The sequence below is a fragment of the Mastigoproctus giganteus genome, chromosome 10 (assembly GCF_048544385.1).
Source record: "Mastigoproctus giganteus isolate SK-2022 chromosome 10, ASM4854438v1, whole genome shotgun sequence".
NCBI lineage: Eukaryota > Metazoa > Arthropoda > Arachnida > Uropygi > Thelyphonidae > Mastigoproctus > Mastigoproctus giganteus.
In genome coordinates this window covers 10464034-10489996 of record NC_143584.1, presented here as the reverse complement: position 1 = coordinate 10489996, position 25963 = coordinate 10464034, and the positions used below count along the sequence as shown (strand labels likewise).

At 35.1% G+C, this 25963-nt stretch overlaps 1 protein-coding gene across 1 annotated transcript in view; it reads right to left on the bottom strand.

Annotated features, from left to right (window-relative positions):
• Nucleotides 1-25963, bottom strand: part of LOC150078681 (GPI ethanolamine phosphate transferase 1-like) — a 132411-nt gene that overhangs the window by 5399 nt on the left and 101049 nt on the right. Inside the window, exons 17-23 of the mRNA XM_090383893.1 lie at nt 24409-24459; nt 21953-22031; nt 20734-20842; nt 13845-13949; nt 10685-10770; nt 7035-7134; nt 2767-2821 (exon numbers count right to left, since the gene is read on the bottom strand). Of these exons, the coding sequence (XP_090240019.1) occupies nt 2767-2821; nt 7035-7134; nt 10685-10770; nt 13845-13949; nt 20734-20842; nt 21953-22031; nt 24409-24459 (585 nt within the window). The remainder of the gene's footprint in view (nt 1-2766; nt 2822-7034; nt 7135-10684; nt 10771-13844; nt 13950-20733; nt 20843-21952; nt 22032-24408; nt 24460-25963) is intronic.

The following is a 25963-nucleotide window of genomic DNA, read 5'->3' as shown; positions in this document are numbered from 1 at the left end:
TAAAGGAACCACTGGGTGACAGTGATCACAGTGTACTGATATGGGATTTACTTAAAAGATGTAACTACCATCAAGGGTAGAGTGAAGGGCTTTTGCTTTCATAAAGGTAATTACAATGATCTCGGACAGTTTTTAAATTTTATACAGTGGGATCAACTGATGATGTTAACTACAGCAAATTCTAAATGGGAAGCTGTTGTTGTTATTTGGTTTTTAGGAGCATTAGCAACTAAGGCCATATTGCTCCGGGAATATGCTGTTGTTGTTATTTGTTATTTGGTTTTTAGGAGCATTAGCAACTAAGGCCATATTGCTCCGGGAGATGCGGTGGTCATTCCCTGACCTTTCCGCATCCTCCGTATTTGGTGGTAACAGGATCAAATCCCGGTCTAATCAAGAAGCGTGTATTACACACTGCTGCTCCTTCCCACCTGGCTATGGAGGCACCTAAATGGGAAGCCTTCAGGGACTTAATCTTGGAGACTACTAGGCTTTTCATACCAACTAAGAAATACTGTTCAAAGGTTTAGGCCTAAATGGATGTCAGATGAATTAATGATGCTCATGGTAGAGAAGAAAATGCATGGGATGCACATAAATTATCAGGCAACACAGAATCCTATGGCAGATATAAGCTAGTCTGTAATCAAGTCACAAAGGAGGTTAGGCAGGCGAAGGCAGATTGCAAGAAATCTTTGGCAAAGGATGCAAAGAAAAACAGCAAGAACTCCTTTACTTACATTAACAGTAAAAGGAAGGGCAACTGAAGTTGAACATTGACAACATGGTAGCAGAAACCCAAGAGAAATGTACAAACTGTGTGGTACTACACTCAGAGAAGTGGAGAGTGAAAAAGACCTGGGGTAATTGTGCAGTCAGATATAAAGTTCGCTGACAGTGCAGACAGGCTGCCAGAGCAGGTCGAATTCTTGTCAATGATATATAGGAATTTTGCTAGCAGAGAAAAGGAGGTGATTATTCTTTTGTATAAGGCAGTGGTCAGGTCACACCTTGAGTACTGCATACAGGTCTGGAGGCCTCATTTTTGGAAGGATGTAGAGTTGCTAGAACAAGTACAAAGAATGGCAACAAGATTGGTAAGGGGTGCTCTTACCAAGATAGGCTTAAGTTCTGCAAATTGCATTGCCTGGAGACTAGGCACATGTGAGTGATCTGACTGAGGTGTATAAGGCCTTGAACAGGTTGAGCAAGCTTAATGCTAATGGAATTCTTTCTCTTGCTCAGATTAAGAACATGAGGGGGCATCGATTCAAATTGAGGAAGGACAGTTGTAGAATAGATGTGCTGAAATTTGCCTTTAGCCAGTGAGTAGTTGATTGCTGGAATAGACTTCCATCTCTTGTTGTAGAAGTTGTTAGCTTAAACAAATTTAAGGCTGAGCTGGACAAGCATTTGGAGTAAATAGATGGGTGAAATGTTTTTTTTTTTTGTTTTTTTTTTTGCTGTGCTGCATAAGCTTGCTTTCTTGCATCATATGCCTCAACTTAGCATTAGCATTAGTTGAGGCATACATTAATTAAATTCTGGAATCATTTGTAAGAGAAAAAATTTCACCCTCATTCCTTTTACCTTCACCTCTCAGACCTTTACACATCTCAGTCAAGTCAAAGTTGTCTAGTTTCCAAGCTCTGCAGCCCACATATTTGAAGCCTTTCCTTATATATGGGCACCCTTTTGCCAATCTTACCAGACACACTGCCCATCTTTGAACCATTCAAGAAGCTCTATATCTTTCTTTCAGTTGCAAATTCCATACCTGGGTACAGTATTCTAAGCATTACTTCACAACTGCCTTTATACAGTGGTATTATGATCTCCCTATCTCTACAAGCAAATGTTCAATAAATTATTGATAGGGCAATATGGACCCTCCTCACTACCTGTCTATATTGCTCAGAGAATTTTATGTAAGGCCATATCATAACTCTCAAATCCATTTCTTCTTTCTGTTTTCAGTTCAACCCCACCAATTATTTTGGGATTACTATACCCAAATGTAAACATTGCATTTGCAAAATGTAAACCTTGCATTAAAACATAGCTGCCAATTTTCTGACCATCTCTGAAGACTATCTAAGTTATCCTGAAGAAGTTCTGCTTGATGCTGATCATTAACTGCTCTACCAATTGTGACATCACGTCCTCTACCCCTTTGTCAATGTCATTTAAGAAAATCAAACAACAGTGGTCCCAGTAACAATCCTTTGGAAACCCAACTTCTTATGTTAGCCCAATCTGAACAATAACTATTAATCCCTCTGCCTCCTGCCCTGCAGCCATCCTGTGATCTATCTAAGGATTTTCCCTATGATTCCATGTCCAGCTTATATAGTAACCTCTCATGTGAGACTGAGTTTACCTGAGAGAGGACTACTGTTGAGAGATTATGCTTGGTTTTATCAGCTAATCTGGCAGATCCTCTATATTTAGGATTGGTGATGTTGGTGTTAAGCCCTAAATGCTATAAAACCTGGAATACAAATGTGGACCGAAAGGGGAATAACATGGAGCCAGCATGCTGGAAGAGAGTTGAGCAGGAAAAGTGAAAGACAAAGACAGGAAAGAAATAGAGGGGCCGGAACAGGAGATAGGTGTTGCTCCTACTACAGCCTTTATTCCTCTTACCACACACATACAAACAACCTGCAACTCTATTCTGCATCCCAGCTCCATCATGGAATCTTTGTCAGATTAATGAACTTTGTTAACTATCAAGAAATAAAACAATATTGTAGAAACACTTACCTATTTATACTTGCAATATTTCCAGTTCCAAAAAATGCCAAAAGTATGAAGAATAGATGAAATATATTAAGGATAACAAGGAAACACTAAATAAAAAAATTTATTCATTTGTACTTTTGTTGCTTTTAGAATGAGAAAAAAACTTTATTAATATACATTAAAATTCAAGTGATGACTTTTGCATTTGTAATAAATTAAGAAAGTTAAGCAGCACTGAAATATAAGAATTTATATACATTTTTTCTTTATCTTAGTATACGTTATTCAATCTGTGAAGCTTCTTAATTTAATTAAAAATATTGAAACAACCGAGAAACAAAAACCTTTTCACATTTTCTAAATAGATTAAAAAGTTTAGAAAGAGTTAAAAAACATTAAAAATTTTTTAAACTGGTTTTTAAAAAAACACATGCAACATTGTCTAAATTTAGATGGTTTATTGTTTTATCGCCTTTGCTGTATCATTTTCTCCCATTTCTTTCGCTTTCTGCTGTTTTTACATATGGTTTATCATCAGACCTTGTGAGTTTCACAATTATTTAGCTAATCTCTTTAGCTGCTTCTAAATTTCTTTTAGGTTTTATAGCAATTTTGGAAACTTTTTTTTGCCTCTTTTATATTTCTAAATTTATTACTGTGCAATTTACTCTGCTCTTCTGTTTTCATGTTATTTCTGCTTTTTTTGTTATTATTGCCATTTCTTGTTTTTTGTAATGTTTATAAACACAAGTTATTATATGCTTGTTTCTAGAGAGTGGTTATCAATGGGCACTGCTCTTTGTGTACTAATGTTATTAGTGGAGTTTCCCATTGTTTAGTGCTGGGTCCATTGTTGTTTTTAGTATTTATCAATGATATTGATGAAGGTATATCAGGCTTAATGTCTAAGTTTTCAGATGTTATTATTATTATTTGGTTTTTAGGAGCATTAGCAACTAAGGCCATAATGCTCCGGGGATATGTGATTGTCATTCCCTGACCTTTCCGCATCCTCCGTATTTGGTGGTCACGGGCTCGAACCCCGTTCTAATCAAGAAGCATGTGCTATGCACTGCTGCTCCTGCCCGCCTGGCTACAGAGGTGCCAGTTTGCAGATGATACAAAGGTTGGCAGGGTAATTAACAACAGTCATCAGGATGAGCCGCTGCAACACGATCTAAGGAAGTTAGGTTAATGGGCTGAGAAACAGCAGGTGAAGTTAAACACTGACAAATGCAAGGTACTGCACATGGGTAGCGGTAACCCCAGAGTAACTTAACAACTGTGTGGTATTATGCTCAGGGTAGTGGAGATTTAAAAAGACTTGGGGGTAATTGCAGTCAGGCATGAAATTTTCTGAGCAGTGCAGACATGCTACCAGGACAGCTCATGGTGTTTTGCCAATGGTATACAGAAACTTTGCTAGCAGGGATAAGGAGGTAATTATCCCTTTGAAAAAGGCCATAGTTAGGCCACACCTTGAGTACTGTATACAGGTCTGGAGGCCTCACTTTAGGAATGATGCAGATCTGGTGCAGTAGGGCAACCAGACTGGTGAAATGAACAAAGGAGTGCTCTTACCTAGAAAGGCTGCAGTTCTGCAAATTGCAGCTTCTCGAGACCAGGCACCTGTGGGGCAATCTGAATGAGGTGTTTAAAGCCTTGAATGATTTGGGTAAGCTGAATGTTAACAGTATTCTTCCACTTGCTGAGAGGGCATAAATTCAAGTTGAGGAAGGATGGTTGCAGGATAGATGTGCAAAAGTTTGCTTTCAGCCAGTGGGTGGTGGATCGTTGGCATGGGCTTCCATCTGTAGGTTGAACGAGTTGAATAAATTCAAGGGACAACTGGCCAAATTCTTGGAGCGTATGGATGGGTAAAATCTTTTTTCTTTTGGCTGATGCTATATAAGCTTGCTTACTTGCATAATTTTCCATTACTAATACTACTATTAAACCTAAATTTTTTGGGAATAGTATTAGTACTGGCAAAACAATATAAGAAATCAACCATAACTGTTAAGTGTGATCCCACATATCATTTATACAAGTATTGACCCAATCTTTTTTTTTTTTTTTTTTTTTTTAATTTACAAAGCTTTCCACTTTTGTTGAATTTTCTAAGATTTGGTTTGCATTCCTACTTTAAATCTATGTTCCCTAGTGTATCCTGTCTAAAAAAGATACCCCTACTGTTTAGTTTACATAAACATTTTAAAGCCTCAAATAGCCCAGGGTATTTAAGGCTTTAAAATGTTTAAAGGCCACCATACAGGTGCCTGATTGCCAAAAAAATTAGAAAATTAGAGAAATGAAAGTTTTCCTATGCACAAATAGCCTATTATGCTTTTCACTAATAGCATTTCTGTTTTTTGTACCGTAACCTTTTTAGCAGGCCCACATTCTTCCCAAAATGAGATTTAACATGAGATAGAAAGGGTATATTGGTTGTGAAGCTAAAAAAATTAGGAAAGAAACACTTTTCTGTACATTAACTGATATATTTAATTTAGTTAGCTGAAAAAAATTTAGAGGGATATAAAATAAAAAATTCCGAACTGCTATTCATTATGAACTCAATTTAAATTCTTCACCAGTGCCCAGAGGGGAAAAACAAAAGGAAATTACAAAGCACAATAGAGAAAAACTGCCCAACAGTCCTGTAAACTTATCAAGACATCAATGTGAACAAAATGGCTGTTTGTTTAGGAACCTGGCCCCTGTTGTATGATTTGATGGGATATGGCATCAATCCAAACCAAATCAACAGCTTTTCTTGTGTGACTGGATCTAGTTCCGCTGGATGCTCAGCTGTGTCTTACTACAGTAGACTGTCGAAATAACGGCCCATCAAAAATCGAATTTATACATACGGCGCAAATGTCTTACAGTGCTGGAAAAAGAAAACAGCAAGTCACGTGATTACTCTATTTGTTTACATTTGCCATTTTCAAAGTGAATTCTGTGCTGATATCACGGATTGTACTGCTGTTTTACATTTATTTTAAATTAAAAACCCCTCACTATGGCTCCTAAAGTTAATAACCCTCATACAAAGAAGAAAAAATAACAACATTAAAGCTTAGTGGCAAACTTAATATAAAACGAACTATTACATTAAGTTCACCGGAAATGTGAATTCCCATGTGTATTGTGTCTGTAAATTGCATGTTCTCTGCTCAATTTGCTTCTTTTTCTGGATGAAACCCCCCAGTTTCTGGGGGGGGGACCTTGCTATCTATGCCTGAGACACACTAACTCAGCTACGGAGTGAAAAAAAAATGCCCATAAAAGTTTCTGGCATAGTCGACGGGATTCCAACCTGGGCCCTTTCCACCCAGTGTGGGGAGGATGGTGACGATACCACTGTGCTACATATGCAGACTAAATTTGATATTATAAAGGAAATAGAATGGGGGGGGGGGTAAGCAGAAGTGTATTAATGGCAGAATATAAGATTGGATCGTCAACATGTTTGTTTTTTTTTATGTGCAGTTAATAAGATGGCATTCCTAATCTCTGTATTTCTAATTTGGTCTCATTATTTCTGCATTAAATACAAGTTTTATTAAAAATGAAACTTTGTAGAGAACAGAAAAATCAAATAATGGCAACTTGAATCCCCGAAGATGCCATTATTTCGAAAGTCTACTGTACTTGTTTTGTGGATCTGTGAGAGCTGGTCTGGTCTGGTCTGATAGATGACATAATGGTGCCTGGAACTCCTGTGAGTTGTATTTGCTGCCAGTTTGTAGTCTATAAAAACAACGTTGGTATGCTCAGGATGAACTTGTGATTTCCTGTGATGACAGAGAAAGCAATATTTCCCCCCCATTCCCGACATTACCATGCTGTATCGTTTGAATATGTGATTTGAGCAATAATAAAGACCTATTCTCAATGATACTGAAAGTGGTGAAAGGTCTATGTACAGACAGTATTTTTCTTGTCTAAAACCACAGCATGAAAAATTTAGATTTATTCCACTCTCAGATAAATAATTTATGCCACATCATCATATACTTGAACTGGAAAACAAACACTTCCTCTCCTCTTTTGCCATTATGAAATGAAATGAAAATTGTCATTATTGTTGTTGTTGTCACAACAATGGCAATTTTAATTTGAGTTTTTAAAAAATCACAGAAATGAAAATTGAATTAACTTGTATTATACAAATTTTTTTTATCCGTTTCAATTTTCTCAGTTTACAACTATGAACATTCTTAACACAATAATCAAATAATATTCAACATATTTTTCACTCTATTATATACCTCAAAAGGATACAAAAAAGTATGCTCTCCTCAAGTCATGAAGACAGAGTTTATAAGATATTTTTCTTATTGGAGAGGCAAGGGGATTTATGTTAAAGGAAATGTCTTGCAGCTAAAAATAAAAAACAGATGATTTAAAAAAAAATTAATATAAACAATATGATTTCCATATTTGTTATAGATATAAATTGATGTCAATATGTTGAGCAAAGGACATAACATGGGATGGTATATAAATTATTTTAGGTATATAAATTGACTTTTTCTAGTTAAAAATTGCATGTGGAAATTTTTCTTTTAAGAGTACAACTTTAAAAAATATTTTTATCTATTTGATCATCATATAAGTAATGGCTGAGGAATATATGATCATTATTATAAATCTGGGGCTTAGAGGGGAACAGGTATCCTGTGTGTTATCAGACACTCAGCCTAAAACACTGATGGATCCAATATCTCTCTATTACAGAAGATTTAGGAGAAGTCCGGTTGACCTGCCTCCCTAAAATCCACTCATGCACACCTTCTCGATGGTAAGCCCTGTTACGTCACTTAGGTGGCAACGAACGTGTAGAGTGGTTCTCTTCAAGACGCCTGGTCAGCGTGAAGAGGAAAAGACCAAACCCTCCAGCAATGAGAGCACAACAATACAAATGGCCCTCAGTCCCCAGCAGCTTTCACTCTCCCTCTTACAGCAGCGAGAGGATCAGAGTGGAAGCAGAGGGTGCTAAGAATCTCTGGGTACGACCAGGCTGCCATGCACGGAAATTGAACTTGGCCTGTTATAACGTACGATCACTCATCGGTGAAGACAGGATATTAGAGCTGGAAAAGGAATTAGAAAATGTGAATTGGAATATCATCGGTTTGGCTAAAACAAGAAGAAGAAATGAATCACTTATAAGTTTATCAAGTCGAAATCTGCTGTATACCAATGGAAACAGTGACAGGAGTGAAGGTGGAGTTGGGTTTCTGGTCCATAAAGATTTTAAAAACAACATTTTGGAATTCAAAAGTACATCACCAAGGGTGTCAAGACTAATACTCAAGATTTCGAAGAGGTACAAGCTAAAGATTATAATGATTTATGCACCAACATCGAGCCATGATGATGAAGAGGTTGAAGAAATGTACACTGAAATTGAGAGTCTTCTAGATGAGCAGAAAACCCACTACACTATTATTATGGGGGACTTCAATGCTAAGGTTGGAAAAAGGCAAAACAGTGCAGAAAGAGGAACTATAGGAAATTTTGGAACTGGTGAAAGAAATAAAAGAGGTGAAAGACTTGTGGAATTTGCAGAATCTCAAGGAATGTCAGTAATGAACACTTTTTTCAAGAAAAGGGTGAACAGAAAGTGGACATGGAAGAGTCCAAATGGATTAACAACTAATGAAATCGACTTCATCCTCACTAACAGAAGATATATTGTGAATGATGTTACCATCCTGAATAAGGTAAATGTTGGAAGTGATCACAGAATGGTAAGATGTACACTTGATGTAGGAAAGGAAAGGAAAAAACTGACTCGAGTAAATAATACAAAGGTCTTTGAAATAACAGAGGAGGAGAAAAAGCAGTATGTACTGGAACTTAAGAACAAGTTTGAGCTTCTGCAGACTGCTCAGGACCAAGATATCGACGAGGAATATTACAACTTTCTGAAAGTGATAAAGCCCAAGAAACCTATAGGGAAACAGAAATCCAAAGAAGAAAAAATTAGTCAAGAAACACTTGTCATGATGAACCAAAGACGACAAATGAAGAGCAAGAAAAACACTGACAGGGAGAAAATTGAGTGTACTGAGTTATGCAAAGCCATTAGAAAGAGACTCAGAGAGGACATAAGAAGATTTAACACAAGAAAAGTAGAACAAGCATTAAGGGAAAACAAAGGATTTAAATCAGCAGCCATGAGCAGTAATACAGAAAGACAAATGATACTGAAACTGAAGAATAGCGATGGTGTACTTATAAACAGCAGAGAAGGCATAATTCAAATAGCAGAAGACTACTATAGAGAATTATACAAGGAGCAAGGGAATGATACCAGCAGTGGGGAAGATGGATTGCAAAGTAGCAACACATATGACATACCCGATATTCTTCCTGATGAGGTAGAACATGCATTGAAGAAAACGAAGAATCGGAAAGCCCCGGGGGAAGATGAAGTTACTGTAGAGTTGTTAAAATTGGGAGGAAGAGACATAACACAAAAAATGGCAAGGCTCTTCACAAAGTGCATTAGAAAAGGTGTGACACCTAAGCAGTGGAATAATGCAATCATAGTTTTGCTGCATAAGAAAGGAGATAAATCAGAAATTGGAAATTATAGACCAATTAGCTTGTTATCCCAAATCTACAAGTTGTTCACAAGGGTCATTACTAACAGATTAGAAAGAATACTTGATGAGAATCAACCGAAAGAGCAAGCTGGCTTTAGGACAGGATTCTCAACTATGGATCACCTTCACGTAATATCACAGCTAATGGAGAAAGCAAATGAATATAAAACACCATTATGCCTGGCATTTGTGGATTATGAAAAGGCATTTGACTCCATACAGCATAAGGCAATGTTTCAGGCACTGGAAAGACAAGGCATAGATACCCCATATATTATGATTTTGAAGAAAATATATGAGAGTGCTACCTCCTTTATTAGACTAGACAAAGACAGTAGCAAATTTAAAATCGAGAAAGGAGTTCGACAAGGAGACACAATATCTCCGAAGCTGTTTACTGCTGCTCTTCAGGAAGCTTTCAGAAGATTAGACTGGTCGCAGAAAGGAGTCAATGTGAACGGAGAGTACCTAAACCATTTACGATTTGCAGATGACATTGTGGTCATAAGCCACGATCCCAAAGAATTAGAGGAAAATCTTAATCAGTTATGCACAGTTAGTAAGGATTTTGGACTAAAGATGAATATGGCTAAAACAAAAGTAATGATGAACAAGTATGCCACGAAAAGGGAAATAATGATTGAAGGAGCAGTAATTGAAAAGGTGGAGTCATATACTTTTCTGGGACAAGTTATTAGCTGTAATAATGATAAATGGCTGGAAGTCAAGAGAAGAATAAATTTTGGATGGATAGCATTCAGGAAATATAGTCACATACTGAAGAGCAATATCCCAGTTTGTCCGAAATGTAAAATAATGAATCAATGTATACTCCCCACCATGACTTATGGAAGTGAAACTTGGGCACTCACCAAAAGAATGGAAGAGAAACTAAGAACTACACAGCGAAGAATGGAACGAATTATATTGGGAATCAGACTGTTAGATAAGAAGAGAAACACATGGATTAGGCAGCAAACTCAAGTAAAGGACATTCTTATCAAAACTAAAGAACTAAAATATAGTCTTGGGCAGGACACATAGCTCGAAGACATGATGACAGATGGACTAAGAAAATAACAGAATGGTACCCAAGAGGAGCTAGAAGGAAACCTGGAAGACAAAGGCGGAGATGGATAGATGAAATTCATGAGTTTTTGAGTAGTAAATGGATGGCCAGTGCTCAAAACAGAAGGAACTGGAAAGTTGCTGGAGAGGCCTTCATCCTGCAGTGGATTGAAAATGGTTGATGATGATTATAAATCTAATGTATTTTAAGCAAGTTTAAAAATTTTATGAAAGTTTTTTTGGTATACCTTTATAAAAGTTTCTGAGAGTTGATGTTCCACACAGAGCCAAATAAACATCAAGAAACATAAGCACAAATAAAAGAGACCCTCATGAATGAATAACTGCTAAGGAAAATAACACTCTTCTTGCATGATCTAAATTACATTACTCAAAAATCAGGCAGCATAAGCAGATAGTGAATTTCAGCAATGAAAATCAGTATAATAAAGTGTAGTGATGTATTTCACATCTGGTTTAAATGCATATACAGAGTACATAAACAATTATTTATCTCTAGAGTAACATAAAAATTACCATCCCTCATCAGTAGATTAAGAGGGAGCTGGCCTATTTTGATGACGGGTCATTTATCATCTAAAATGATAAATAACACATTCACATCAGGTAACTCTATTTTGTTTCTGGAGTGACACAATTAGTGTCAGGTATTGTTACCGGTGATAATTTTTTATCAAGAACTGGTCACACTCTTTGTTAAGGCATTAATGCTGACCAAGTACTCAATGATAGTATGAACAATGTGTCACGATGCAGCATCCACCCACCTGCATACAGTTGTGTTAATTTGCAACGAATGTGATCCCACAAAGTGTGCAGTACAGTTCTGTAGTAAGGTCCCGTAACAATCGCATGACATGGCACAATATACTGGTAAACTATTCCTTGAATGTCAAAAAAAGGGATAGCCATAACTTATCCTGCAGAAGCAACTTTTGCTTTTTTCAGTGTCACCGATAACATAGACTTCCAAACAGAGCTTTGTTGCTCTGGGTCAAAATGATGAAGCCGTGTCTCATCTGCCATTATCAACTTGTGCAAAACCTCACTATCTTCAGTAACCATCTGTTGCAGCTCCTGACAAACCTCCATACAAACTTGCTGTTGTTCAGGTGTGAGTGGTCTTGGAACCCAGCATGCACAAACATGTATCATATGCAAATGGAGAATACCATGTGTGCCATATGTCGCATGTGTTGCTACTTTGCAATCCATCTTCCCCACTACTGGTATCATTCCCTTGCTCCTTGTATAATTCTCTATAGTAGTCTTCTGCTATTTGAATTATGCCTTCTCTGCTGTTTATAAGTCATGGAGAATACCATGCGTGCTTACTACTAATATACTCAACATCTCTCTCTCTCTCTCTCTCTCTCTCTCTCTCTCTCTCTCTCTACCAATTGCCTTACTGTTATACAATGATTTTCTATCATGATTACAGGAGCAGTGTTTACGGTTTCTGTGGTGACAGCAGTAGTTGGAGCTCCAGGACCGCCGACCTTTGTGATTGACTCATGTTCATCTTTAATCATTCTAAACCACCTGCGAGCTATGCTATATGGAAGCATAGATTCACCATAAGCCTCTTTTAACATTTCATACACCTCAGCTGATGTTTTCTTGAGACGGAAACAAAATTTGAGAGCAACATGCTGTCCTCTCCATGTCACTTCCATTGTTAATTAGGCAAAATTGAACAAGCATAAACTTGACCAATTGCCAAGGTCATATCGTGTGCATAGGTCAACTGCAAAATTTCTGTGTTACAACTTGGTTTGGTCTTAAATTCTGTTGCTCAGTTAGAAATAGCAAGCAGTAGTTTTTCATGAAAAATGATGCCCGTTCTTTATTTAACAGTGCTCGTACATGCTAAAAAAATCCAAAATAACTCACAACAGGAGGACCCCACTCCCTCTGTTAGAGTTCAGCTAACTACAACTGCAAGTAAAGAATCTTTTAAGTATTCCTACTATGTCTGAAGATGAGTGATAAGTGGCAAACCCACTATACTAGCATGGAGGACTGAAACAGGGGTGAAATAACCATTCCATATGTTGAGTACTGGTACAATAAACTTAACCAAATATGCAAGAGAACTGACATGAAAATCACAGCATGACCTAGTATACAGCATTCCATGCAAAAATTGCGATGCTGTTTATGTAGGATCTACCATGGGAGTGGCACAGTTTCGGTGCGGGCAGGTCATTCAAATGCATCGGAACTTTCATTCCACGCAATAAATGAATGACATTCATTCGGCTTTAATGAAACAAAAATTATAAATATTCAATGCAACTACCACAAATTACTTATTGCAGAAACCTTAGAGATGAAACTACATGAAAATTCAATCAATATCCGTAGACCATTCCTATTGTCCGATGATTGGTCACTTATACACATGCGTGAAGAATAAACACTACAACATAAGACAAAAGTTTCAGATTAATTGTGAGTTGCTCTATTCCTGTGAACATGACACCCCGAAAAGTTCTAGTCCGACTTAAAGAATGTAGAGAATAATCTCCCCATATCCATTAAGCCTTTTAGACCCCTAAATTTTAATTCTAATGTCAAGCTACAGGACCGAAGAGAATAATCAGTGCATATTTATTTATTAAGCTTTTAGACTTTCAAAATTTAATTTTATGTCAATCCACGTAATGGTTTCCTTGCTTCCAGAGATATGGTGTTTGAAGAGAGAAGTCTTGAGCACTCAATGTTGAGACCGAGGGGTCTGAACACTAAGGTTCTGACAGCAGGGAAGATGCCCCACATTTTTTGTAAAATCGATATCCCCTTCCCAAAGAATTATTAGCACATTAGACTAGGAGAGTTGGCTAGAAAAGAAGCTTCCTATATCTAAAATAAAGGTAATCCCTGTTGTTTTCATAATTAATGATTTAAAGATGTATTTTTATTAGAAAATGGTTTCCATATCTACCTTTTTGGCATCAGTTCTTCCCCCACCATAAATTACTTTAATGAATCTACCCTACAGATTCATTAAAGATACTACTATTCTCGTCAAACTACGATGAAGGTCCTTATAATTTTTACATTAAAATCATCCTCCACATTATGCAACTATACTTTTCTTTTTTATGCCAATAAGTCTTGTATTTTTGTCACTGAAAACTATTAGCATTACTATTCATGAATAATTATGACTTTCATTATTCTTAATAATATATTTAATAATATCTGAAGTTTACAATATTTTATCTGGAAATCATTTCCTATATTTATTAATTCCCAATCATTCAGTATCCCTAGAAACCTGTTCTTTTTTGAAGAAGAGAAGTTTTCTACTGATACTGATTAAGAGTAATAAATACTTAAGTTTTACCAATAAGCAAATTATGAAATTTTCTTATAAAGGATACGTAATGCACATTAAAAGATAAGGGGCATATAAAGATGCTCCAACATTCAAAAGCCTATTCAGCACTGACGGAGAACCAAATACAGGAAGCACAAGAGAAGATCCTAAAAATAAATTAACCAGTGAAATTTTTTTTCACTCCACTTTTGCAATCCTCTTACAGCATATAATAAGGAGTCTTTAAAATTTCATTTCATTTCATTAACTAATGTTTAATCTGATTTATAAATTTTATTTAAATCACTTACTGAGACTAGCACAGATACTTTCTGAAATAGAACATGAACAGCTAATGTCAGATTACCACATGTGATTACAAGAAATAAATACAGAAATAAATTCCATTCCCCTAGTCAGTATCAATAATCCAAAATAATTAAAAAAAAAAAAAAAAATAAGAACAAGCAAACACATGCCTATTAAAATGCTTATTCATACTAGATACATCCTTTATTTTTTTTTTTTTAATATTTTTTACCACTGAAAGCTCTATAGCCATTTTTAAAATTCGAACAGCCATAGCTCTGTACCTAGGCAGAATCAGACATGTTTATATGAATTTTTTTTCAATGTTTTGAGGTCCTCAATTGATCTTGAGAGTACAGCCCACACGTTAAGAAACACCCTATATAGATCAAAGGTAACCAAAAAGGTTAAGGTAATTAGAGAAAAAGAATGTCTCAGACCTAGAAAATAACTCAATACTCTCAGAATTTCTTTACCTAAATAAATATTTAAATAAAAAAAAAAAACAGATTCTTTGTGTTTTCTTTATTTAAATATTTATTTTTAAGTGATTTAGTTTTGATCTAAAATAACCTGCATCTCAGAGGATTTGAACTCTATATTACATCAATTAAAAGTAACAGAACCTGACTTTAGAATAAGTTATGAAGAGGAGAGAGAGAAATGGTTTGAATGTTTATCCTTCAAACTTATGTTTAAATATTTAGCTGAAGAAACTAAATTTGTACTCAAATCAGTTTCACACAATACATCTTAATTTATTTTTGGACTACTTAATATTTACTAATTTAAAAACTTTTCAATACATTACATTCTAACCATCTGTTATTCACAAAGAGCATGGGGCATATTTCTTTAGACAATGCTTTTATTATTATTAGTTAATATATATAAAGTAGGAGAGGGGGAAAAAATGAAGGAGGCAGAGAGTGACAGAAGGAGATAGAATATATTAAAACAAATGCACAATAAGAGATAAATAATTATAAAATTGATAAAATAATGATGTTGCCACACTTACAAAATCAGCCTCTCATCAGTTGTTAATGGCCAGAATTGTAAGAAAAATAGCAACATGTATCTTCATTTTCAGGACCTTTTCAATGAAAAGGTTCCTTGTGAACCACAAGTGAAAAGGTAAAAATCATAAACATTAATAAAAATAAGAATAAATTTTGTCACCAAAATAAACGAAAAAATTTTTATTTTGTTTTTAATCCTTATAATCCTTGGGGGGTGTTAATCCTTGTAAAAAAATTTTTTTTGTTTACAAAATTTTATTTTCATTTATTTCAGTAATAAAATTAAAACATTTTACCTGGTGCTGTAGTTTATTGATATGTCCTTTTACTGTTGCAACTGGGAAGTGACATTTGCATAGGAAGTGACATATGAAATGAGCAGCAGATACACACAAATGTAGAGGAGTTTAGAATTATGGATTGACAAACATATTAAACTGAAAAGTTTTTGTCGAAGTGTCTATTGAAAATAGATAGAATTGACATAGCAGGCTTTAAACTTTCAAATTTGATACAACTACCATAACTGCAGTACAAATAAATAGCATTATAAAATTCAAAAAGAAGTACAATGCTATTTATTTAAAACCACTGCAAATTCTTAGCATCAGATCACCAAGATTCTCGAAAGACCAGCACTTGACAATGTAGTGACAATTTAAATCATAAGATGAGTAATGCAATGGAACTCAGTCTTTAGGATGTAATACAACATTCTGTATCACTAATAAAGAGGGTGCTGATTCTCTTTACAAGTTCCAGCTGTGAATTAAAAGCTCCAAAAAAAATCAGTGTTTTGCTATTTTATTTACTTAATTGTCATATTATATTGTACTTTATAAGTAGCTTTATAGTTCTAGCGAAGCTCGTTATTTTTATTTTTAATTTAGATAGTTTTTGTAGGTTACTACTTAATATACGTAACACCATTGTTTTGCTCGAATCTTGCAGCGAATGGTAGGGAATTCAAATTTTGAATTGTGGTAAATAGTTAGCTCTAACATAAAAGTAGATAACGTAATACATATCACTGCATTTAGGAATCTATTAGATAGTGTAGTATTGATAATTAATTAATTAAATTTATTAATCTTATTAATTTTCATTGTAAATTCCAATATTATGCCCCAGACTAGAACAGCAAAGCAACGAGCACAAAGTAGCAGGAGTACTGTGACTCGAGGGAGAACCAACAGGGGCGATTCTCCAACACTTCACAGTCTAAAAAAATGTGCAACTTGTGAAATGTTTGCAGAACTTCTGGAATAGGACATGACAGGAGAATGATCTAGCCAAAGAGGATGTCTTTGTGTGTGCTAGGTGCAGAGTGTCAAGAAATTAGGCAGCAACTCCGCATTCTGATGGGTGCTTATGAGAGTTTGAAGATTCTGGAAGATGCCCTTGTAGATATTAAAATGGGGTCTCATCAAGCTCTCAGCTGCCCAACTCAATGCCAGAGCTCACTCTTGTGCATCAGGCAACAGTGGCAATCTCCAAGGCAAAATGCACAGGACCCACAGAAGTTAATTATTGTTGGCGACTCTATTATCAGGGAGATGGGTAATATATAATGTAAAAAGGATAGGTGGAATAGGACCAGGGTGTGTCTGCTAGCGACAAAAGTTGATGATGTTGTAGAACAGATATCTTTTAAGGGCACAAAGGGTGATATTGTTGCACACACTGGCACTCATGACATTAAGAGTAGGGGATCTGCAGATTTACTTAACAAGTACAGGTCAATGCTGAAAAAAAGTCGTGAGTCAGGGTTAAATTTGAAATTGTCTGCAATTCTGCCCAGACACGATAGGAGGGAGTACTTGATGACAGCCTTGTCAATCAATTCGGCTCTGGAGGGAATGTGCAAGGCTCACGGGGAAGAATTTTTCTCAGCGTGGTCTGTGCTAGCAAACAGGAGAGACTGCTTCTACAGGGATGGGATACACTTAAATAGAAGGGGTGCAAGAGTGTTTGCTGATGCTATTGAGGGAGCGTTAGGTGGGTTGGAAAACTGCTAGCTTTGTGAGATTAACAGACAAAAAAAGTTAATAGCAGCCGCAGGCAGAGGTGAAAGTGATTCTTGCATGAGTAGAAAGCAGGGTGCTGAGGGTTCAGGGACTGGTGGGAGTCATCGTGAAACATAAATACATGGTCTGTGTTAGGGTAACTAAAAATAAGAATAGGTGTATGTATGCTTGCATGTACACCAATGCTAAAAGTATAGTAAATAAATTTGGTGAATTTGAAGTGCTAGTCAAGACATCAAAGGTGGATATTGTTGGGATATCAGAGACGTGGTGTCACACAAATATTAGGAATGCAGAATTGGAATTTGGGGAGTACAATGTGTACAGAAATGATAGGCAGGATAGGAAGGGAGGAGGGGTTATGCTGTTAATTAAGAAAAACATAAAATCTAAGGAAGTGCATCCAGTTGACATAGATGGACAGTGCAATATTGAATCAGTCTGGTGTGACATAAGCACTGGGAAAGCAAAAATGAGAATAGGAGTGTGTTATAGGCCTAATGAGTACAACGAACAATTTTACAGAGAAAGAGAATGGGTCAGTAAATCAGATTGTGTTATAATGGCGATTTTAACTTCCCAGATATTGACTGGAACTTGTGGATTAGTCACTCACACATTAGCAAGACTTTTGTGGATTTATTGTTTTCTGCAGCAGCATGTTCGAGAGGCAACTAGAGAGGGTAATACTCTTGATCTGGTTATCAGCAGAGATTATTCGTGTATAAAGAATTTGCAGCTAAAGGAACCACCAGGTGGCAGTGATCATAGTGTACTGATGTGGGATTTAGTTAAACATATAATTACCATCGGGGTAAAGGGAAGGGTTTTTGCTTCCATAAAGGTGACTACAGTGGTCTCAGACAGTTTTTAAATTCTGTACAGTGGGAACAAATGATGATGCTACCAACAGAAAATTCTAAGCGGGAAGCATCAAAGAACTAATCGTAGAAGTTACTAGGCTTTTCATACTGATTAAGAAATATTGTTCAAGGTTTAGGCCTAAATGGAGGTCAGATGAATTAATGAGCCTCGTGGCAGAGAAAAAAATGCATGGGATGCATATAAATTATCAGGTGACACAGACGCCTATGACAATATAAACTAGTCTGTAACCAAGTCACAAAAAAAGGTTAGGCAAGCGAAGGCAAATTACGAGAAATCTTTGGCAAAGGATGCCAAGAAAAACAGCAAGAACCTCTTTACTTATATAAACTCTAGAAGGAAGGGGGATGAATCAGATTGGTCCACTGGATATTGATGGTTCAACGTTTGATGATCCTGCTCAGGTGGCTAACAAACTAAATGAGTATTATGCATCTAGATTCACACATGAGGAGTTATTCAAGGAGGGGAATGCCAGAAGTGAATTAAACTCGCAGTGAGCTAGATGATTTTGTAATAACTGAGAAAAATGGAGGAGAAATTGTTGAAGATAAACATAAAAAAAGGCACCCGGGGTGGATGAGATTTATCCAGTTATATTAAAGGAGGCAGTAAAGGAAGTAAGCAAACCCTTAGCCATAATTATGAGAGCATCCTTGGACTCGGGGGGGAAGTCCCCACAGACTGGAGATGTGCAAATGTATCCCAATACACAAAGGGAGATCTAAGGGTGACATGAGGAATTACAGACCAGTTAGTGTAACTTCTGTTCTGGGGAAAATAATGGAGTCACTGATTAAAGATGCATTGCAGGACCATCTAGCCAAGACTGCAGCAATAATTCAGACACAGCATGGGTTTGTTAAGGTAAAGTCTTGTCTGACAAATTTTATTGGATACTATGATGTGGTTACAAAAGAACTGGATGCAAAAAATAATTTTGATATCATATACTTGGATTTCAGGAAAGCTTTTGACACTGTTGCACATGGAAGACTACTATACAAATTGGTATATGATGGTATTAAACGTAAGTTGCTACAATGGATAAAAGGATGGTTGAGTGGGAGAAGACAGAGTGGTAATCAATGAATGCTGCTCTTCATGGACTAATGTTATTAGTAGAGTTCCTCAGGGTTCAGTGTTGGGCCCATTGTTGTTTTGTATATTTATCAATGATATTGATGAAGGTATATCAAGCTTAATGTCGAAATTTGGAGATGATACATAGGTTGGAAGGGTTGTTAATGACAGTAATAGCAGTGTGCTAGTGCAACAGGATCTAGAAAGGTTGGGCAGATGGGTTAAGAAGTGGCAACTGAAGTTTAACATTGACAAATGCAAAGTACTGCATATGGGTAGACGTAACCCCAGAGAAATGTTCCAACTGTATGGTACTACACTTAAGGTGGGTGAAAATGAAAGACCTGGGAGTAATTGTGCAGTCAGATATGAAGTTTTCTGAGCAATGCAGACAGGCTGCCAGAGCAGATCATGGAGTACTGTCAATGATATACAAGAATTTTGCTAGTAGGGAAAAGAAGGTGATTATCCCTTTGTATAAGGCAATGGTCAGGCCATGCCTTGACTACTTGTACAGGTCTGGATGCCTCATTTTAGAAAGGATGTAGAGTTGCTTGAGCATGAACAGAAAAAGGCAACAAGATTGGTGAGGGGAACGAAGGCTCCTGAGGGGAACTGCCTTGACTACTTGTACAGGTCTGGATGCCTCATTTTAGAAAGGATGTAGAGTTGCTTGAGCATGAACAGAAAAAGGCAACAAGATTGGTGAGGGGAACGAAGGAGTCCTCTTACCAAGTAAAGCTTAAGTCCTGCAAATTGCAGTGGCTGGAGACTAGGCACCCGTGAGATGATCTAGTTGAGGTGATAAGGCCTTGAATGGGTTGAGCCCACTGAATTCTGATGGGATTTTTCCGCTTGCTCAGATTATAAACCTGAGGGGAAAAATATATTCAAATTGAGAAAAGAAAATTGTAGAATAGATCAGAAAATTTGCTTTTAGCCAGCAGGTGGTTAATTGCTGGAACAAGCTTCTATTTGGCATTGTGGAAATTGACAGCTTAAATAAATTCAAGTAGGAACTGGTAAAACGTTTAGAGGGAATGGATGTGTGAAATTGGGCTTTTTTTTTTTTTTGCTGATGCTACATAAGCTCATACGCTTGCTTTCTTGCATCACATGCTTCCATCACTATACTATGTGAATAACATTTTAATTCTTTCATGAGCAGTTCAGTGCTGTTTAAATGTAAAGCAAACAGATGGCAACTTGTGTCAGCACATTTGAATATGAGCAGTCAATCTACTACAAGGAACTTTGTCTTTATCTATAGTGACCTTATCCTTTGCAAATGAGCAAAATAAAAGGTCCTGCAGTGAACATACAGATTATTTAGCCTTTAGTGGCATGATGCTGGTAACAGCTTACTTTTTTTTTTATAACTGAGATTCTTGTTTGCCACTCTTAAAAGAGAAAAAAAATAAGAATAAGTATCCCACCATCTTCTGCCACATACTATCACATATAATTGCTTTAATAAGAAATATTTCTTCAAAGATAAAATAACTTATGAGAACAGTGAATATGAAATGTGAAGTTGCAATTGTGTATTAACAAAATAGGTGTAATAAAACAATCTCAAAAATTCAATTTAAAATTATTTTTAAAAAATCATTACTATTACCTACCCAAAATTAGCCAAGCCAATATTTGATTAAACAATGGAAGTCCATCTTTGTTTGCTATGTTGCTTGCAGTACTCTTTACAGTTAGGGTAGCAACACTCAAAAGTACCACCTGTAAAGAAGAAGATATATATTAAAATATATGAAAATTACATCAAAAGTGTATACGTGTAATATGAATATAATTTTTAATTTATTTTTTTATTTATCATTTCTTTTTCAGACAAATGAATTAAGATACTTCAATTTATTATTATCTTTCAGATATATATTGCATTTTGTAGAATATTTTCTCTTTATTTATGTATGTATATTATTATAGTTAAATCGGTAAGTATATTTTATCACTAAAGTTACGTATATGCTAGAAGGAAGATCAGAAATATAAACTATTATGAACTTTCAGCAAGGAATTTGATAAGAAAAAAAGATATTGTAGCAGCTTACATTTATTAATTGTCTCTTTATTATATTTACTGATTTTGCTTCAACAATTTTCCAACCTCCAGCTGTCAGCTGTGGAAAAGCACATTGCTGCTATATGTCTGATGCATAGAATATGTTTGAAAAGGTATTGTTGTGTATCTGACAAAAAGTCATGTGGTGCTGTAGTGCAAGACAGAGTAAAAAAATTAGTAGACAGAGTTAAATTAGAATGGAAAACATTGTGAAACTTGGAGAATACAAAATTATACTTTGGGCCTGAAATACAACTTATGTATGTTAAAAGGTCTTCATAGTTATGATCTTGCATGAATGTGTAACAAGGTAAGGAAAATAGATTTAAATGATAACTGTACGCCTTGAACTTAAAGTAACACACAACATAAGAAACACCTTTGCCCACATATGAAACATTTTTCCTTTAATTTTTCCATTAAAGGAACAAAGTGGAAAGTGCATTCTAATGCCAATGATACTCTTGCCAGAATTAATGAGTTTGAATTTCAAAGTGTAAAAAAATTACTATTGCCCAACTAAAAGCTTGTGAATTACCTTCTCTGCATGAAAGAACTAGGAAAAAAATTTTAAATCAATAACTAGTTTTTAATGGCAAATATTTGCCTAAAAGATTTTGATTTTAATCTGTCTTCAGAAAAATTTCATATAGAGCACCATCTTCTAACACAAATTATAATATTTGTGTTGGGTGCACACACAATACTCAATTTAAAAATACCTTTTATTAAATTGAAAAATATTATCTGGGTTTCATATCTACCTGAGCAGCTGTGATTAATATTGCTTGTTGTGATTCTTTTCGTGACTGATTACCATTACTGACCAAGCCCATTTCTGGTCTGTTAGAAAGAAAAAAGAAAAAAAGATTATTATTATCCAAAATAAAAAACTATATACAGTCGAACTTCCCTATAACGAATTCAATAAATCCAGCGAAAAAATTCGTTATACAGAGAATATCTTTATTAAAAATTGGTACTTAATTAGAAAATGAAAATGAATCTGCATTTATTTTTAATGTATTTTATTTCAAAAACGCTAATTTAAATTATGTTTACACAATTTTCACCAGTAAGTATCACAAATTAAAAAAATCTGTAATTTTCGTTTGCACAGTACAATTAAAAAATTGTCTGATTCTCAAAGAAAACCTCACATTTGTTCAGAGCATTAAAAACATTATCAGGAACATTTTCACAAAATTGTAGACCCTTACGAACCGAACCGTTTTAAGAGAGTTAATCATTTCTTAATTTTAATAATGCCTTGGTCCATTGGCTGGAGTTTTGATGTTACGTTTGGTGGTAAAAATAACAACTTCACACTTTTAAGTTTGGCAGAAATACTGGCAGGATGTGCCGGACAGTTGTCAGTTACCAACACGATTTTCCTTTTTTCTTTTGTTATACACCTGTCTAGTTTTAATATCTAGTGTTCAAAGATATCACTTGTCATCCATGCTTTTTTATTAAAGGTGTAGTCAACTTCCAAAGATTTTGTGCCGCTAAAATATCTTGGGTTTTTTGATTTTCCGATGACAAAGTCTTAATTTTTCACTTCCTGTCATATTTGTCCCAACAAGCACAGTGATTCTTTCTTTCCTTTGTTTTCTGCCAAAACATTTATCATCCTTAAAAGTAAGTGTTCTATTCGGTAAACATTTAAAGAATAAACCCATTTCGTCAGCATTAAAAACATCCTTAGGTTCATATTCTTCCAAAATCTTCTTTAAGGTATTGTTCCTCCAACTGTTGCAATCATCTTCACTTACATTAACACTTTCTCCACAAATAACCTTTTCCACAATTCTGTGGCGCTTCTTAAATTTATCTAGCCACCCAGTGCTCACATTAAATTCTGTATGTCCAAGGGACTGTGCAAATTTCAGAGCTTGTTGCTTAATTATTGGACCTGATATTGGTATATTCTTTTCACGTATCATTTGGACCCATTTTAGAACAGCTTTATCAACATCTTCGTATATACACAACTTAATTTGCTTCTTGTCTACTCCTCCTTCAATTGCATTTAAAATTGATTCTTGATTTTTTAAAATCATAGATAAGCTGCTTGCAGGTATGCCATATTTCTCCGCAACATCTGTTTTCTTAAAACCCTGGTCAATATCATGAAGAATCTTTACTTTATCATTAATACTTAAACACTTTCTCTTCGACACTGTTTCCGCAATTGTAAAAATTACTCGACTGCAGCTCTTGTCGATACACACACCACAAACTTTGTACACTGGCATATAGTGAATTGTTAGTACCGCCAACTCAATGACATTCACTTTCCAATTCAACAGTATCACTTGACCTTTCCTATCAATCACTTTGAAGAAATATATGACTTTGTGAATTTCTTTTATTCTGCATTCATTCATATATACACGAAAGAAAATTTATGGCTAATGTATGCTGTATGTTACTTTTCAGAAAAAAAAAAAAATACAAGAGCATATAGCCTATGTGATTGATGACAAATTGTTCTAAAAGAACGAAATTTAAAAAAAAAAAAAAATTCATGAAACCATCTACTGGAAGTCCAGTTAGTTGAGAATGGACATATCATATAATGATTGACAGGAAGGTCACATGGTACAGTTGAGGTGAGAAGCGAATGTCACTCAGTAGGCATTACTAAAATCCGACTATGGTAGCATTCTATGTATTGCCGCCGCAGTACGCTAAAGGTTTATCGCAGCGAATTTCGTTTTCCCCTGAGCCAACATCAATTTACAAATCTACCCTATTTATTGTAAAGTTTATGACCACTTTTAAGAAACCCATTTGGTTTTATAACTGTAACAAAAATGAAACAAAGACCATCCTAAGAGTGTCAATGGCCACAAGAATTCACTAAAAGGATGATTAATTCCAGATGCTAATGCGCAATTTGGAGGGAAGGGGGCTGTATATTTGAGCAGCTGTTTAGCAGTAAATGCTTTTACTAATTTTTTTAAAAATTCGTTATAGAGAGAAATTCATTAAATAGAAGTTCGTAATAGAGAAGTTCCACTGTATTTGTATATCTGTGTGTGTATGTGTGCACACACACATGAATAATTTTTAAAAATTTTTATAACAACAGCAAAATGCTTTTTAAAGAAGTCAAAATAAAATTAAATGACTGTAGATCAGATATGAATTTATGATAAAAGTCCTTTTCTTAAAGTGTTCCTAGTAAAAACGAAATGCATCTATTGACATTTACCTTCTTGCACAAAATGCTGTGATAAAAACAGAACACCAGCCTGCAAATGCACTAAAAGAAAAATAAAAAAGTTTAAATTGATATTGAATTAATTGAAATTATTGAGAATGGAAATTACACAATAGTAGCGTAAATTACATCCTCTTATTCAAAATTAAAAACTTAATAAAGGAGAAATCAAAAAATGCATGAATGGAAGAAAAACAGAAACGTTTATGGCAGCCTACTATTACAGTTTTATATTTTACCTAAAAACTTTTTTATTTTTAAGTTAACATTCTTATAAAAATTAATGTAGCCTCTGACAAAAATAAGAGTACATAATAATAAATTCATAACAGAAAAAATAAAATAAAATAAACAATCAAAATATTATTCTTAATAAATTTAACTTTTTACAGAATGATATTTTTGATTTAAAATGTTACTCATAAAAGAACTTCTGAATACCGGGAATGCTACACATAACTCTATGCATTTGCACTGACATTCACATGACCAGTTATGACTCTGATATACTCTGAGTTATGACTCTGTGAAAGGTATGTCAATTTTAAAAACTCAACAGTGCCAGCATTTATGAAAGTTTCTTGTTGCCTTTTCCTTCAACCCCCCCCCCCCTCCACCAATGCTATCTAGTTTTCTTTTTAAATATCTTATTTAAAAATCATAGCAGCTACTTTAAAAAATATCACATTTAAATCCATTTCATTTCATGCTAGTTTTTGGGAGTCTACAACGTAGCCACCAAAACATCTCCAAAAAAGCTGCTACAAAAATTCAGTATAGGGAGGGAGGAACAATTTGTTACAGATAAGTAGGCACTTTTTTATTTTGCATGTAATGCAATATAATGTGAACTGCAGTTTTCTTTTTGTCAGCTTATAACACAGTTTCCAAAAGATTTTCTAAGTTTTGCAAACATCAAAGAAAGAATTTATAATAATGTTTTTCGTATTAGTAAATTAATAAGAGGAGTACTCCTCTTATTAATTTACTAATATTATTATCAACGTAGAACATATTGAGTATTACAGCTCTGATTCATACTATCTAAATAATGTTTTTCAAAATAAAAATCTGCAATAAGTAGTGATCACTATTTTCCTTGTGCAAAACAAAAAGTGGTCCAAAGATTTCTATTTGGAACTAATTTTTACATGTTTCTAATGCAGCTGCCAATAGATAATTTTCTGCAGAGGTCATAGATTGCAACTTAGACTTACAACATGAGATGGTAGCTAGATGCCACAACACTAACATGGCTATGTATGTAACTGAAACTCATCTGAATCTCCAAAAAATCCACTATGGTAGATATTATTCAAGGAAGGAAGGAAGACCATAGGTGATACTTCAATGAAAAAGGTGATACTTGAAGTATCACCTTTTTCATTGAAGGTGTTTATTGTTGAAATTATTCCCTATTTTTTTTTTTTTTTTTTTTTTTTTAGGAGCATTAGCAACTAAGGCCATATTGCTCCGGGATATGCGGTGGTCATTCCCTGACCTTTCCGCATCCTCCGTATTTGGTGGTGACGGGCTTGAACCCCGG